At 44.4% G+C, this 16,241-nt stretch overlaps 1 protein-coding gene across 1 annotated transcript in view; it reads right to left on the minus strand.

The window, feature by feature from the left end:
* Positions 1-417: 417 nt before the first annotated feature.
* Positions 418-16,241, minus strand: part of ATM (ATM serine/threonine kinase) — a 127,344-nt gene continuing 111,520 nt past the window's right edge. The window contains exons 59-65 of the mRNA XM_080816705.1: positions 16,025-16,174; positions 13,783-13,948; positions 12,219-12,305; positions 9,047-9,161; positions 8,315-8,378; positions 3,143-3,279; positions 418-3,046 (exon numbers count right to left, since the gene is read on the minus strand). Coding sequence (XP_080672831.1) covers positions 2,863-3,046; positions 3,143-3,279; positions 8,315-8,378; positions 9,047-9,161; positions 12,219-12,305; positions 13,783-13,948; positions 16,025-16,174 — 903 coding nt within the window. The 3' untranslated portion in view covers positions 418-2,862. The remainder of the gene's footprint in view (positions 3,047-3,142; positions 3,280-8,314; positions 8,379-9,046; positions 9,162-12,218; positions 12,306-13,782; positions 13,949-16,024; positions 16,175-16,241) is intronic.

The raw sequence follows: 16,241 nt of genomic DNA on the forward strand, positions 1-16,241 counted from the left end.
GACTGAATTTATTTAAAAAATGATAAATATTATGGAATGTTTACTTCACATGTAGAATATCAGGACCTTTGTATCTGTCTAATCCCAGAAGGTATCTTTCAGACTTTAGAAATGTCAACTAGATCACTCTCTGGGCCCAAACAAGGAACATTTATTTGCCTTTTTGTGATGGGGTAGGTAAGAAGGACCAGCAGGCGAGTAAGCCTGAGACACAGCCCCCCAGGCTGGTTGTGGGTAGCAGCTTCGCAGCTGACACGGGACTGGAAGCGCTGGGTCTGCCCCGAGCTGCAAACTCTTGAAGGCTTGACGGCCCCTGCCTTGCTCACCGCTGCCTCCCTGGGCACCAGCCTGGGCCGGGCACACAGAACACTCAAACATCCGAATGAAATAAATGAGTCTTAGCACATATTTTCTTTTACAATTATTTATTCAAAAACAGGGAATAGTGTAACCAGATTCTGGTAATAGTGTAGTAAAGAAATACATTCAATGGTACTAAAATAAATCTGCAGAAAATCTATAATTTCATTAAAGTGCAAGCAAAATATTTGAAATGGCACGTTTTTCTATATTTCAAGTCCGTATACTTTCTTACTTTTTTAAAAAACTGCCTATTGCAAACAAGAAATCCAGACTTTTTTCCTCTCTGCTTTGACTTCCTTTACCATATTTAAATCGTCAGCATTTCTAAGTGCCTGTATTTTAAATGTGTACTGGAAGGAGACACCGTGCAGTGGTATGACCAGCAGAGGGAGAGGTGTCAGGGCGATGATCTCCCTTAATCCAGACAACACTGTTCTCGGTCGACGATGTATTAGCCTGTCTGGTAGCTGCTTTACTTGGTTCGCACTGAACTGACTGGTGAAGCCTACATTCTTTTCCTTATTACGCGCGTACCTTCAGTGTACTATATTCTCGTCTTGGACAAGTTACTTACTTCTCTAAACTTCACTTCCTCTAGCTGCAAGCTGGAATAACATCCCTAACGTGCCGCGATATGCTACAGAGAAGGTATGGGAGGCAGCCAGCTTACAACACATTGTGTAATTAATACTTTAAAAAACTATCCATTTCTAGACCGTGTTCTTGTCAAAATCTTTAATTCTATCACCTGTGATTAGTTATTCCTCCTAGATTTGTTATCTGCAAATTTGGCCAACTTTTCAAAACTATTATTAAGAATATTTGAAATAGGACAGGAAATTTACGGCATACCTCCAGGCTGATGAGAAGATTAATGTTACAGAATTGCATACATCAACTAAAAATCAGCTACAAATTCATATACCTGTACTGTCATCTAACTAGTAATTTCTTATTCCATCTGCGAAGATTTCAAGGCTTTCTTAAAGACTTTATGTTTATTACAATCCCCTGATTTACTACAGTAATAATAAAACTTCCTGCACATACCAAATCTTCATTTAGGCAGTGTACAAGATACACCAGGAGAGGTTTGTAATTTGAAATGCAAAATAATAATTTTAGGAAGATTTCTCCAGAAAACTTCTCTGGAATGAATTCTTCTTAACCCAGGTCACTCACGATTTCCACAGAGCCTTGCTGAAGCTCACCCTCCACAATTACAAAAGACATGGATAAACATTTCACCAAATACAAGATTCGACAGATACAGACAATAGGAATTTGATATAATGTAGAGCTCTTAGAGAGAAAAACAATTTTTTAAAAAGATTTTCTCTCTTAAGAGAGAAACCATGAGCGGGGGGAGAGGGAGGAGCCCAATGTGGGGCTTGATCCCAGGACCCCAGGATCATGACCTGAGCCAAAGGCAGACGCTTACCCGACTGAGCCATGCAGGCAGGCGCCCTGAAATGAAAAATCATTTTTGAAAAAGGAAACATGTGAACAGTCTAAAAAGATTATACACAGCTGACGAGAGAATTCATAAACTAGAAGAGATATAAAGTCATCAAAGAGAAAGCACAGAAGGGTTTAAAAGACAGAACAGAATGAGAAGACCCAATATACATTTTTCTTGAAAAGATTCTATTTATTTATTTGACAGACAGAAATCACAAGTAGGCAGAGAGGCAGAGAGAGAGGAAGAAGCAGGCTCCCCGCTGAGCAGAGAGCCTGACGTGGGGCTCAATCCCAGGACCCTGGGATCACGACCCGAGCCGAAGGCAGAGGCTTTAACCTACTGAGCCACCCAGGCACCCCCCAATATACATTTTTAAGAAGAGAAACCAGACTATGTCTTAGAAATTTGTTCTCCGTAATGTAACAGCTTCATTATTCAGTAACAATGGGTGATCTTCCCTGAAAATCCAGACATATTTCTTAAGTACTAACTTGCTTTCAACATTGTCTATTTTTAATGTGGCTTTACCATGAAATATAGTTACAATTTTAAAGTTTTTTTCTTCCTTTTATAAATTAATATCAAATAATTTATCATTCATATACAATATCTGGAAAACAAGTGTTAATTAAAAGCTACCTCAATCCAGCAGTTTCTGTATTCGAACTCACACTCAAGCAAACACTGTCAGCGATGCTCCGCCCTCCAGCTGCTTCCATTTTTGGCTAAAGCCTCTGTCAGGGATTTTACTGAGAACAATACAAGCATGTACTTGAGAAGAAAAAACAAATGCTTAGCCTAGAAGTACAGCAGGAGTGCCACTTATTTCTAAAATTTGAGAGAGGAGATTTTCCTTGAGACTCTCAAGTCCTCTTTATGTGACGGAGTCAAGTATTCAACATTTTTTTAAAAACACAGTAAATAGTTCACTTGGTTAAATATTAAGACCTATTCAAAGTCTGTTGGTTGGGTTAAAAATGAAAGTATAATTTGTATAATTTGGAAAGACTGAGCAGAAAGGAAATTCATATGCTGGATCACACCCAAGCTTTCCATCCTGGGAAAAGCCGGCTGAGATTTTTGGGGTCCATGGCTTGCTGTATGAGCAGGTTCACCTGGCCCCCGACACTGAGCACCGTTCCTTCCTCCACTCCTTTCAGTTTCTCTTGCAGTCGCATCAGGACGCGTTCCGCCACTTTGTTGAAACTCTGGTCAGTGTCACTAAGGACAAACACACAGGTTGTGGTGAGGTGAGACAGGTCAAGGGCCTTGGGACAGGAACGAGAGCAGGGCCCTCGTTGGTAACAGACGGCTCACCTGAGATTGCGTTTGCATTCCTGGTCCTCTCCGGCGGGAGTGGACTGCAGCTCAGTGTCGTCCTCCGGCCTCTGCTGTAAATACAGAGCCTTCAGCGGGTTCATGGTCCAGTCAAACAGGGGGTCGTAGAGGAGAACCTGGACAGAATGTATCAGAAGACCGGTGTGCTTTCCAATGACAGAGGCAGAGGAACCAGTGCGATAAAAAATCACGGGCTAGTCGAGTGGTAGGTGACTGGGGGGATGGGGATGACCTAACGAGGTACTTTGTTTCCTCGTGGAGGACACTGGGCTAGCATAATGCTCTGGGATGCTTCTCCTTTTCCGAATCCATTCCCCTTCTTGAGTGGGGGGTGGTGACATCCCTTGACCTCAGTTTCCTGACTAGTCTATTAAAAAGAGCTAAGGACTAGTCCTTTCCTTCTCTCCTCCTCCTCACCACTAGGGTCCTGCACACGGGTATCCCTCTGCACGCTGTCTCTCCCTCGGGTAGGCTGTGCACCTGCGAGAGCAGCTGTGGGAGCTGGACAGCACCAGCAAGCCTAGGCCTCGGCCATCTTCACCCATCATTTCACCAGTAATAAAGCTAACATTTTGATTTCGATTCTTAAGGTTTTTTCTTCTTCTCTCAATGAGTTCTAAATTCCACTGGCGAAAACAAAGGGTATACTCTACTGAAAGCTCCTCCCAACCCAAGGTCCCTTTTGTGGGTGAACCTGGTCTGGATCTCTCAACTCTACAGCCATGTCACACGGTAACCCTGGAACTTAGGCACAAAGTGCATATATTCGAAGTCACTGCCCCCCCCAGTTTTTCGTGGCCCTGGCGGTTGCCCGGAACAGCATGAAACAGCGGGCAGATTTTGGTACTGCTGATGCAGGACATGTCCTAGAATGAAACATGGTCCCAGCCTACGGAAGTACCGAAAAAACACAAAAAGGGCAGCAGCACAAAGTGGAACGTCTGCTCCCCTGCAGATTTCTGCACCCTGACTGTGTCCTGCGACTTTACTGAATTCATTTATCAGCTCTGCTAGTTTTTGGTAGAGTCTTTTGGGTTTTCTGTTTTTGGTATCATGTCATCTGCAAACAGTGAAAGTTTACTTCTTCCTTACAAAGTTGGATGCTTTTCTTTCTGTTGTCTGACTGCTGTGGCTAGGACTTCCAGGACTATGTTGAATAAAAGTGGTGAGAGTGGGCAGCCTTGTCTAGTTCCTGACCGTAGAGGGAAAGCTCTGTTTCTCCCTATTGAGGATGATGTTTGCTGTGGGTTTTTCATATCAGGCCTTTATTATGTTGGGTCCGTTCCCTCTAAACCTACTTTGCTGAGGGATTTCATCATGAATGGATGTTGTACTCTGTCAAATGCTTTTTTCTGTGTCTACTGAAATTATAACAGGATTTTTATCCTTTCTCTTATCAATGTATCACTTTGATTGATTTGCAATACTGAACCACTCTTGCATACCAGGAATCAATCCCACTTGGCCACATGGTGAATGATCTTTTTAATGTAATGCTGGATTCAGTTTGCTAATATTCTGTTGAAGGTTTCTGCCTCTATGTTCATCTGGGATACTGGCTTGTAGTTCTCTTTTTTTTAGGTTATGTTCATCAGGTTTTGGTGTCAGGGTGATACTGGCCTCATACGACGACTCTGGAAGTTTTCCTTTCTTTCCTATTTTTTGAAATAGTTCGAGAACAGGTATTAATTCTTTTTTACATGTTTGGGAGAATTCCCTTGAGAAGCCATCTGGTCCTGGAGTTTTATTTGAATCAGTCATCAAAAACTCCCAACAATTTCTTGCTGCTAATCAGTCTGTCCAAATTCTTTACTTCTTCCTGCTTCAGTTTTGGTAGGTGCTTCTAGGAATTTACCCATTTCTTCCAGGTTGTCTAATTTGTTGGCATGGTTTTTCATAATATTCTTATAATTGTGTTTCTGGGTTATTTCTCCTCTTTTATTTGTGATTTTGAGTCCTTTCTCTTTTTTCTTTTGATGAGTCTTGCTAGAGGTTCATCCATTTTGTTGATCTTTTCAAGGAACTGGCTCCTGGTTTCCCTTACCTTTTTTATTTTTTTAAGCTTCTATTTCATGTATTTCTGATCTACTTTTTATTATTTCTTTCCTTCTACTGGTATGGGTTTTGTTTGTACTTTTTCTAACTCTTTTAGGAGTTAAGGTTAGGTTGTTTGGGATTTTTCCTGCTTCTTGAGGTAGGCCTGTATTGCTATCAGCTTCCTCTGAGAAATGCTTTTGTACCATTGTGTTTTCATGTACTTTATTTCTTTGATTTGTTTGGTTGACCCATTCATTGTTTAAGTAGCATGTTACATAATCTCCATGTATTTATGGCCTTTCCAGATTTTTTCTTGTGGTTGACTTACAGTTTCTTAGCATTGTGGTCAGAAAAGATGCATGGTATAACCTCACTCTTTTTTAATTTGTTGAGACTTGTTTTATGGCCTAATATGTGATCTGTTCTGGAGAATGTTCGATGTGACTTGAAAATAATGTGGATCCTGCTATCTTAGGGTGGAATGTTCTGAATTTATCTGTTCAGTCCATCTGGTCCAGCTGGTCATCATTCAAAGTCAGTGTTCCCTTATTGATCTTGTTTCAAAGGTTGGTCCATAAATGTAAGAGGGGTGTTAAAATCGCCTGCTATTATTGTATTACTATTGATTAGTTCCTTTACGTTTCTTTTTTTTTTTTTTTAAATATTTTATTTATTTATTGGACAGAGATCACAAGTAGGCAGAGAGGCAGGCAGAGACAGAGGAGGAAGCAGGCTCCCTGCTGAGCAGAGAGCCTGATGCGGGGCTCAATCCCAGGACCCTGGGATCATGACCTGAGCCGAAGGCAGAGGCTTTAACCCACTGAGCCACCCAGGTGCCCCTACGTTTCTTATAAACTGTCTTATGTATCTGGTTACTCCCATATCGGGTGCATAAATATTTACAATTTTGTATACCTTCATGCTGGATTGTCCCCTTTATTATTGTCATTATTTTTAAAAGATTTTATTTATTTGAGACACAAAGAGCACAAATGGGGAGGAGGACCAGAGGGAGAGGGAGAAGCAGACTCCCTGCTAAGCAGGGAGCCTGATACGGGGCTCAGCCCCAGGACCCTGAGATCATGACCTGAGCTGAAGGCAGACACTTAACTGACTGAGCCACCCAGGTGCCCTCTGTCCCCTTTATTATTATACCGTGTTATTCTTTGTCTGTTTTTACAGTCTCTGTTTTCTATTTTGTCCAATACAAATATTGCTACTTCCCTTTTCTTTTGACATTCATTAGCATGAAGATGGTTCTCCATCCCCTCACTTTGAATCTGCAGATGTCTTTAGGTCTGGGGTTAGTCTCTTGTAGGCAGCATATAGATGGGTCTTTTTTTTTTTTTATCCATTCTGTCATCCTATGACTTTTGATTGGAGCTTTTAGTCCATTCACATTCAAAGTAATTACTAATAGATATTTATTGCCATTTTGTTACTTGTTTTGTGGTGGTTTTTGTAGTTTTTCTCTGATCCTTTTCTGTCTTTCATGGTTGTTACTTTTTGTATGTCTATTACTGGTTTTTGATTTGTGGTTACCGTTAGATTTGTATGTGATGTCTTCTGCCTATAGCAGCCTATATGAAGTTGATGATAGCTTAGGTTTGAACCCATAGGGAGGAACATTTTATTAATCAAATAATGAAAAGCAATGGAGGCCTCTAGTACTACAAAGAGCCTATACGGCCGTCTTGGGTTTCAGTAGATAAACAACATAAATTATTTCAAACCCTAGAAAGGCTCTGTTAGGAGTCATATTTGTGAATTTTGAATTCAAGTAAGAACCAGAGTACTTCAAAAAATGATCTGAGTCTTACTATCAAAACAGAAGCTGAATGAAAACCATAAAGGACTACAGACTGATTAAGCCAGAGCAGGGTTCTCAGTGCCGGCACTACTAACATTTTTGGCTGACGACTTTTGTTGCAGGGCTGTCCTGTGTGTGACAGGATGGTTAGCAGCATCCCTGGCCTCAACCCAGTGGATATCAATAGCTTTAAAAAAAAACACAAATGTTTCTGCCCTACCCCTGGAAGTATGGTTTGAATACGGTCAGCGTGAGTATTTTTTAAGAGCTGTGCAGGTGATACTCAAGTACGGCCCGCCGAGCACCAGGGGTTAGAGGATAAGCGCTGAGGCTGTAAGTGAGGGAGGCCGGCCCATGCTCCGCCGCCCATGCTCCGCTGTGCAGGAAACACCTGATCTCTTGCCCCACACACCAGCATGGTGAGTCACTGCTTTAAGGGACAGAATTCTCTCTGAGGTAGAGCTAATGCCATTAAGCACTGGAAATCTGCATCACTTCCTTTTCTTTCTTCCTGATCAACACGAGGCAGTGATTACACATTCTGAACCTGGGCTGGGGTAAAGGCGATATAATTTAATGATTCCTCTCAAAACCCCAACGGAAACCATTCTGAAAGCAAGTCATGCCACAGGAAAGAGTGAAGATGTCAAAGTGCTGGTTTATGAATTAAATACTAGAGATGAGGTTATGATGCTGTAACATGCCCCCAAACCTGGAAGGACTGGAGGCATTTCTAAACCACTATTTCCTGATGTGCACGCCCCACTCCCTCCTGCTGCCTCGCGTCATCCCACCACATTCACATGAAGCACCGATCCTCAAATCAGTGACATCCTAACAAGATACACAGTCTAACAGCAGAGAAATAAAGATTTCAGGGTGGCTGGGTGGTTCAGTCAGTAGGGCAGCCCCCTTCAGCTCGGGCTGTGATCCCGGGGTCCTAGGAAGGAGCCCTGCATTGGGCTCCCCGCTCAGTGGGGAGCCTGCTTCTCCATCTCCCTCGGACCCTCCTCCCTGCTTGTGCTTGCTCTTTCTCAAATAAATAAGTTAAATAAAATCTTAAAAAAAATTTTTTTTTATTTGATGGAAAGAGAGATCACAAGTAGGCAGAGAGGCAGGCAGACAGAGAGGGGGAAGCAGCCTCCCCGCTGAGCAGAGAGCCCGACGCGGGGCTCGATCCCAGGACCCTGAGATCATGACCTGAGCTGAAGGCAGAGGCTTCAACCCACTGAGCCACCCCGGCGCCCCAGTAAGTTAAAAATTTTTAAAAGATTTAAAATATTCAAGATTTCCTTTTACTTTACCTCCACTATGGTCAGCAGGGTTTCCTGAGAGCTTCTCATGACCTCCATGGTTTTCTCGCAGCATCTACAAACACATTACAAAAATGGATTTTGTTACACACCAGTGTTTCCAGTATCTCTTCATCCTTGTTATTCATGTATACTGGGCCGAGACTGTTCTTGTTAATGATTCCCAAATTAATATCAAAGAGCACGACATTAGGCAGACTGGGTTTTCAGTAAATGTTTTTGAAAGGAATGTAATTATCTATGAATGTAAGCTAAGCTTTAAAATAACACACAGTACTACTATGAAACATGGCTTTCGGTCACTGACCACTGTTAGTTCACGCTGACGAGAATCTGCTCTAGGAAAAGCTGAGCACACGGACCAATCCTGGGAAAAGACAGGGACCTACGAAATGCTTTCAGCAGGAACCGAGCCATCATACGCTCCAGTAGCAGAGCTCATCTGCCCAGCAGTGGGCGCCCGAGGAGCCCTGAGCGGTGGACAGAGGCACGAACGGTGGAGGCAAGCTGCTTCCAGAGCGGGCGAGGAAGGACAGCTCTGTATGGGATACAGGGTGAGGTCCCAGATGGCCTGAGAAGGGCAGACGAGCACCATCTTTCGCTGGGGTTTTCCTTACTGCCAGTCAAGTACTGGGAGGTGACTTAGCAGCAAACCCGAGAACCTATGGAAATCAACAACCCAAATAATGCCGACGTGAAATGCCATCTGCTTTGAACACTCACCTTCTAAAGACTCCTTCAACACCAGTAATGCCCATCCCGTCCACAATATCTCTGGTGAGTCTGAAAGGAACTGTTTCAGGAGTCGGGAGGATCTTCCCCTGCTCGAAAGCAACTCCTAAAGTCAACAGTAGAGCACCGTCAGGTTCGGGAGCGAATCGACTGCCCTCTCTTGGGGCCGGCGAGCTGCGCAGAGGCCCCAGATCACCTGCCCGAGACTGTGCACAGGACCAGAACTCATGGTGGTTTTTCTCCTTCTGCTGGGCCATTGTTAGGCACCTCAAATTTAAAAAGCATAACTACTTCTAGACATAGGGAAGTTCTAGATTAAAGGGTGATTTCTTAAAATGAAATGTGATGAGGATTTAAAATGCAAAATATGCCTATGATCTTAATTTCTATGTATTTAAGTATACATGCATATTAGTTACATATTAAAAATTTTTATTAAATGAAACTTTTTATTCTGAGATAACCATAGATCGATATGCATTCATAAGATACTATATACAAAATAGAAAATTCCCCATATACCTTTTATTCATTTTTCCCCAATCTTGCAAAACCATGCAGGTATAGTATCACAGGCAGGACACGGACACTGATCCAGGCAAGGTTCAGAATATTCCCATCACCACCAAGATCCCTCACACTCGCCCACATCCCTCCCACCCACTCTGTGCCTCCAGCGGTCATTACTCTTGTAACTTCGTATAACTGAATTCATTCTAGGGAAAATTATGTAATATATGTCATCTCCTCTATTCTAATGCAACTCAATCTTACTCTCTCAGCAGCGACTTCCATGTGTTACAATACAGAACTCGTAACTTCCTAATACCACACCTTCTTTGAAATCTTAAATTCCCCATTCTAACTGAAATTTCTTCTACCCCCTTATTAAGGAGTCTTTCGGGGCGCCTGGGTGGTTCAGTCGTTAAGTGTCTGCCTTCGGCTCAGGTCATGATCCCAGGGTCCTGGGATCGAGCAGGCACTGGGCTCCCTGCTCTGCAGGAGGCCTGCTTCTCCCTCTCCCACTCCCCCTGCCTGTGTTCCCTCTCTCGCTGTGTCTCTGTCAAATAAATAAGAAAAAAAATCTTAAAAAGAGTCTTTAAACTCCGTGAGGTTTCTAGTCTGTCAGCCTTCCTTCTTTTCCTAGTCCATTCACTGCTGCCTCCCATCTCCAGCTACAACTGAGACGCCAGGGAGGCTAGAAGAACGCGCGTGAAGACACTACTCGCTCCTCAGCAAATGCAGGGTCCTCGCGGTAGGCGAGCGCCCCGTGCACTGCTCAGCGCGTCGTCTCTGTTCCCGTCTCCACTCAGCTCTTGGTCTCACCTCCGTAGAGCCCGGTTTGCCCTGTACTGTTCTTACAAGGCCAATTACCATCCCTCCGGCGCTCAGCCGGCAAACATGCTTTCATCTTCTCAGTTAAAACAGAAGAGTAAATGTTATTTCCCTCCAATTCTCTCCCCTCTAGCTCAAGACTTTCCTCCTCTCAGGAGAAGAGTTGATGTGCCTCCCGTGTAAAGCCAACTGTACCCCATATGCTGGAGGACTTCTCTCGCTACTTCAGGATCCCCGTCTCCCTCCTCTAGCTTATCAATATAGAACATGTTCACTCTGCTCTCCTCTTAGAAAAGCAAATGAACAACAACAAAAACCCCTCAAAACCTAAAAAAAAAAAAAAGAAGGCTGAAGCACATCTTTCTCATCTCTGCAGCGAAAGCCTCTCCCGCCCTTCTAAACCTCCTGTGGACAGCTGCACATGCTAACTCCTGTTCAGTCCTCACCTTTCCGCAATCTCACTCTTCCATTCTATCCAACTTACTTCCTAAACCTCGAACACTGATTAACTGTTCAATTCAAAGGCCTGTTTTCAGTGCTCACCTTATCTGACCTGTAGTCTGACCACTTCTTCCTTCATGGAAACTTCCCACCCCTGCCTTCTCGTTCCCGTGACTTGTTGGTTATTCCTCAATTTTTTTCTTCTGACTCGGGCTTTTCAAAGCTGGCATTCCTTAGGTTTCTGTCCTCAGTCCTCTTTATCAAGGACGATACAGAAGATCAGAACCTCCTCCAGTCCAGTGACCTCAAATGACATCTACTAGCAGAAGGTTCTCAGCTCTTTCATTATGCTCAACCCCTTTGCTTTCTCTATGTATTAAACGCTCATTACACCTGGAAGTCCTGTTAATACCTAAAAACAGAGTGCCTAGGTGGCTCAGTGGGTTAAGCCTCTGCCTTCGGCTCAGGTCATGATCTCAGGGTCCTGGGATCTAGCCCCGCGTCAGGTTGTCTGCTCAGTGGGGAGCCTGTTTCCCCCTTTCTCTCTGTCTGCCTCTCTGCCTACTTGTGATCTCTATCTAATAAATAAAATCTTAAAAAATTTAAATGTTATTTTAAAAAAATACCTAAAAACAATACCTAAAAACAAGATGCAAAAGTGAACTCCCTGCTTTCTCATTCTTCACAAAACCTGCCATGTTCCTTCACTAGAAAGGTCAGTTATCCTGGTGTCCCTTCTCCCATCGTTGCCAACATCTAATGTCCCCGCTACAGGTTACAGCAAAAACACGCCCCAGTCCGGCTCCTGACCTCCACAGCTTTCATCCGAGTCCTCATCCTCTATTGTCTCAACTAGGATGGTAGCCCTGAACATGTCTTGGCACTCCCGGCATTGCTCCCCAAATCATTTCTCCAGGAATTAAACAGGATCCTATCCTCCTTCAGTAAGTCTTCATTTACTGCCCCCTGCTTCACAGGTTAAAGTTGAAACCCTGAGCCTGGCTTTTTACAGTCTAATACCAAGCTACCCCCCCAGCTACTCAACTCCCCACAAACTTCACTCCGGCCATCTCTGACGCCTCACCGCTCCTACAGGTTATGTCCCCACGAGTCCCCGTTTCGGATTTGCTCTCTCCTCTCTGGATTATCTTTCCTTTCTTCTAAGACCTGGCTTACATGTTGCCTGTTGTAGTAAGTTCCACTCATTATCTCAACAGAGTTAGCTATTCCCTCCAGCATGTGTTTATGCGTTTTTTTTTTTTTAAACATTTATTACTTTGGTCTGTCTCCCTCACACTTGTAGCATCCTGGGGGCAAATAAATCATGTCCTATGACTGAATATTTACTAAACAGAATACAGATGCGTTTCTGATCTTCTGTACTCACCCAAATCTATATGTACAAGTTCTGCAGACTGTTCATTGATCAAGATATTCTGTACGTGTCGATCACCAAGTCCAAGTATGTAACCAACTGGGGAAAAAAAAACCAACAAACCAACCTGAAATCACTGGGATCATCTATTTCTAGAACACATTCATCCATACTTTCTACTGACACCACTGACAGCATGACTTTTAAGTAGTGTAGGCTATGTAGCCTGCTTCAGGCAGAATATGCACATAACTTTGCCACTTTGAGTTAAGTCACATCTTGTCAGCCGTTTTCATTAATACTGAATTTTACAAATTCTAGATGATGTGCTAAAAAAACATACATTTAAAAATAGTCATCCCTTGAAAATTAGTGTGGTTCAAGTTGAGACCCATTATTTAGCAAGGCATTATATGCCCTCAAGTATTTTATTGAGTATACTTTTAAATGTAACACAAATTAATCATTAATTCATTTCACCAGGCTTATGTCCAGGAAAAACTGCATTTCTGTTTTGAAGATAGATGATGGCATGCCCGAACACTTGTGACCTAATGAAAAAGCATGAGGGCGTCCGTGCGCCTGGCTGGCGCTGTCGTGAACTGGGTCTCCTTTCTTGTTTACAAACTGAATCAGATCGGTGATTCTCACTGTGGACCAGAAGAGGGTTCTGTAATGACCTAGAACTTGGTCGGTACATACACTAACTATGGCCCTGCCTAAATGATGGAGGGATGGTCTTTATTAGTTATTAGTTAAAAATCAATAGATTAGAAGATACCTGGTATTCAACGTTCGTTTTCATACTCTAGGCTTTTGCTAACTGCCCCGTCTAGCTACTCCAGTCTCTTACTAATTAAAAAAAACAAGGCCAAAATATGTAGTGTGCACTGCGTATTTGAATATATATCATGATTTCTAATCCAAACATAAAATTCCAGTAAGTAGACTCAGTACAGGTTCGCTTATTTGTGGAGCATAAGGAATAACACGGAGAACAGGGAAGATGGAGAGGTGAAGGGAGGGAAATCGGAGCGGGAGATGAACCATACGGACTGTGGACTCTGAGGAACTGAGGGTTTTGGAGGGGATGGGGGTGGGGGTGGGGGTTGGGGGAGTCTGGTGGTGGGTATTAAGGAGGGCACGGATTGCATGGAGCACTGGGTGTGGTGGATAAACAATGAATTCTGGAACACTGAAAAGAAATTTAAAAAATAAAAAATAGATTCAGTCACTAAGTGATAACAGAATTCTGTGCAAAAGAACAACAGTTAAATATAGTTAACATGGGTTTTATTATTTCCCAAAGGCAATCTCAGAAAATAATCTATTGAGGGAAGATTGAAAATACACCATCTTCACTACTGAACAAAGAAGAGCCAGTCTTTTCTCTCCCTAGAGTAGGAGAATTCTTTCCTGCAAAAGCTCGGAACAGTGACAGCTACAAGCCGAGAACCGGGGTGAAGGAGAAGCAGGACAGTGGAAAGATGAGGGCGGCCTGGCTGACAAGCTCCCTGAGCACCGTCACCCTGTGACTGAGAAAGCGGCCGGCGACGCGGCGGACGGGAGCATTTACCGATAGAGGAAGTGGCCACGCTGCGAGTGTAAGCCAGTCGCTTCTCGAACCAAACTGCTGGGTCGAGGAATTTTTCCATGCAGAAGTAACGGAAAACCGGCTGAAATTTTTGGCAGACATCCATGAACGTTTTATATTTCTCTTCAAAAGACTTCTTTTGTACATCCTTTAAAAAGATCAAATATAAAATTTTCTCAATATTGTATTTAACTACTTTAACGTCCACGAGAGTTTATAGATTGAAAACAGTTCCACGGATGTGGAGGTAATAAAGGGATGAACAAGGTGGTGTCTACCCAGCAGCGAGCAGTCTGGTCAGGGACAGTGACGAGGTATAAGCCCTTCAGGGCTCAAGTGTGAATGTTCCTGGAAGGAGACACACCAACGGGGACTGTTGTTTGTTTTAATGCAGTTCCCGTTGGCAGGATTCTGTTATCTATGCGGAAGGAAACACAGAACAGGGAGAACCGGCTCCAGACCTCCAGATGGTCTGAGGTCACAGGGCCCCCGGGGCGCAAGAGGAGACAAGAGAAGCCAGAATGGCCTCAGATCTGTCCTCCAGCGTCTCCTCAGCAGGTAGCACTCCCCTGCGGCAGAGCCTGCCGAGCCACCTCGGGGGGCCGCGCTCCCACCCTGTGCCCACTGCCCCCTGCTGCGTCTCTGGCCGAGCTGTCTTCATGACGCTCCGGCCTGCCCTGCCTCTCCCTCTGCCCGCTCAGCATCTTCACCCGGGTCACTGCCAAGCCCCAATGACTTCTTCCCCTTCTCCTCCTTGGCTAACCTCAGCCACTTCTCTCTTCTACACCGTAGGAGCCCCTCCATCCAGCCCATCATCCAAACACTGGGCACCACTGATTACTTTTTCCCCAACCCCATTTCTAATCAGTAACCAAATCCTATCAGTCCTGCCTCCCTACTATTTCTGTACGCACCCCTACTCCCCAGTCCTACGGCTGTTTGTCTGCATTCACAGCCCCGTGTCATGCCTCTAGTCAGCTTCTCAAAAATGTAGCCCACGGGGCTCAGAGTTCTTTCTCTAAAATGCAAATCTGGTATTGCTGTCCTTCTCGAGGGTTCTCTACTGCTTTCAAGATAAAGTACCAAGTTCTTAGCATTTCATGAAGCAACCCTCCGTTTTTTGACTAACAACCACTGCTTTAGTCTCACTGATCTCCTTCTCAAAACCTAGGCCTCAGCTATCTGCCTGTCCAGGCCTCCTTCCCTTTGCCTGCGCGTGCCTTCTGCTTAGAAAACCCACTCAGTCAGTCAACTCAGCTCAAAGGCCACTCCCCTACGAAGCTTTCCAAATCTGACTCCACTCCTGCCGGTCACAAGTAGAACGAAGCACTTCCTCCCCTGGGCCTGCATGGTACGCGGGACCGCCTTCCATTACAACGTGATGGCACTCTGCCACCCAGTTAAAAAACTGCATATCAGGGCACCTGGGTGGCTCAGTGGGTTAAGCCTCTGCCTTCAGCTCAGGTCATGATCTCAGGGTCCTGAGATCGAGCCCCGCATCGGGCTCTCTGCTCGGCAGGGAGCCTGCTTCCCCCTCTCTCTCTGCCTGCCTCTCTGCCTATTTGTGATCACTCTCTCTGCCAAATAAATAAAATCTTTAAAAAAAAAAAAACAACAAAACTGCATATCACAAAGCACAGTAAAAGGGAAAGTAATGCATTTTAGGGTTGGACAGACGAGATTCAAATCCTTGCTCCACCAGTAGCTCCTTGACCTGGCCTGGCTGGGCAAGTCAAATTTCCAAACTTCCTCTCATTTTAAAGTGGGGTAAGTACAGGGATGATGAATCCTAACATTTGTGAAGTGTGAATGCAGTGTCCGGAGAAAGGACACATCCTGTCAATACTGTGACAGGCCGGATGAACGTCAGGCCACGAGGCTAGTGTGATGTGGTCAAGGTCTTAAAAGGTCCATCAGTTTTATATAAAAATTATCTGTTTTTTGGTTTTAGTTAGTGTTTTGTTAAGAATCAGCTTACCCCAAACTGGAAGCAAAGTAGCATTCCACTGGATGCTCAATCTCTCATCAGACAAGGGCTGGCACTTTACAGAGCTTATAAACCTTCCTGTGTTGCTCACACACACTTCGTGCTGGCGGCCCGCCTTCTCCCTAGAATCACCGCCTGACGCCAGTGAGACACCGTGTGCTCTGACGCGTGAGAGCGGTCAGCTGCGACACGCTGCACACAACCTCGCACTTGTTTCTCCTCGCGAGGGTCACTCACCATCATCTTCTTCTGGCAGTGAATGGCGCTCAAGTCCTTCGGCCTGTATCTCTTATGAGCACCGTTCTCGTTGTTCACAAGGAACTCGCCGATGGGGACGGTCCCCGTGCACCACTCGAGGACGCCGCTTCGCTGGGACAGCGGAACCACCTGCATCACAGAGGAGATGCCTTTTGAGTATCGGAAGGGTCCCGAAGAGCAGGTGACCGCCACTCAA

This window comes from Martes martes, assembly GCF_963455335.1.
Source record: "Martes martes genome assembly, chromosome: 10".
Classification (NCBI taxonomy): Eukaryota; Metazoa; Chordata; class Mammalia; order Carnivora; family Mustelidae; genus Martes; species Martes martes.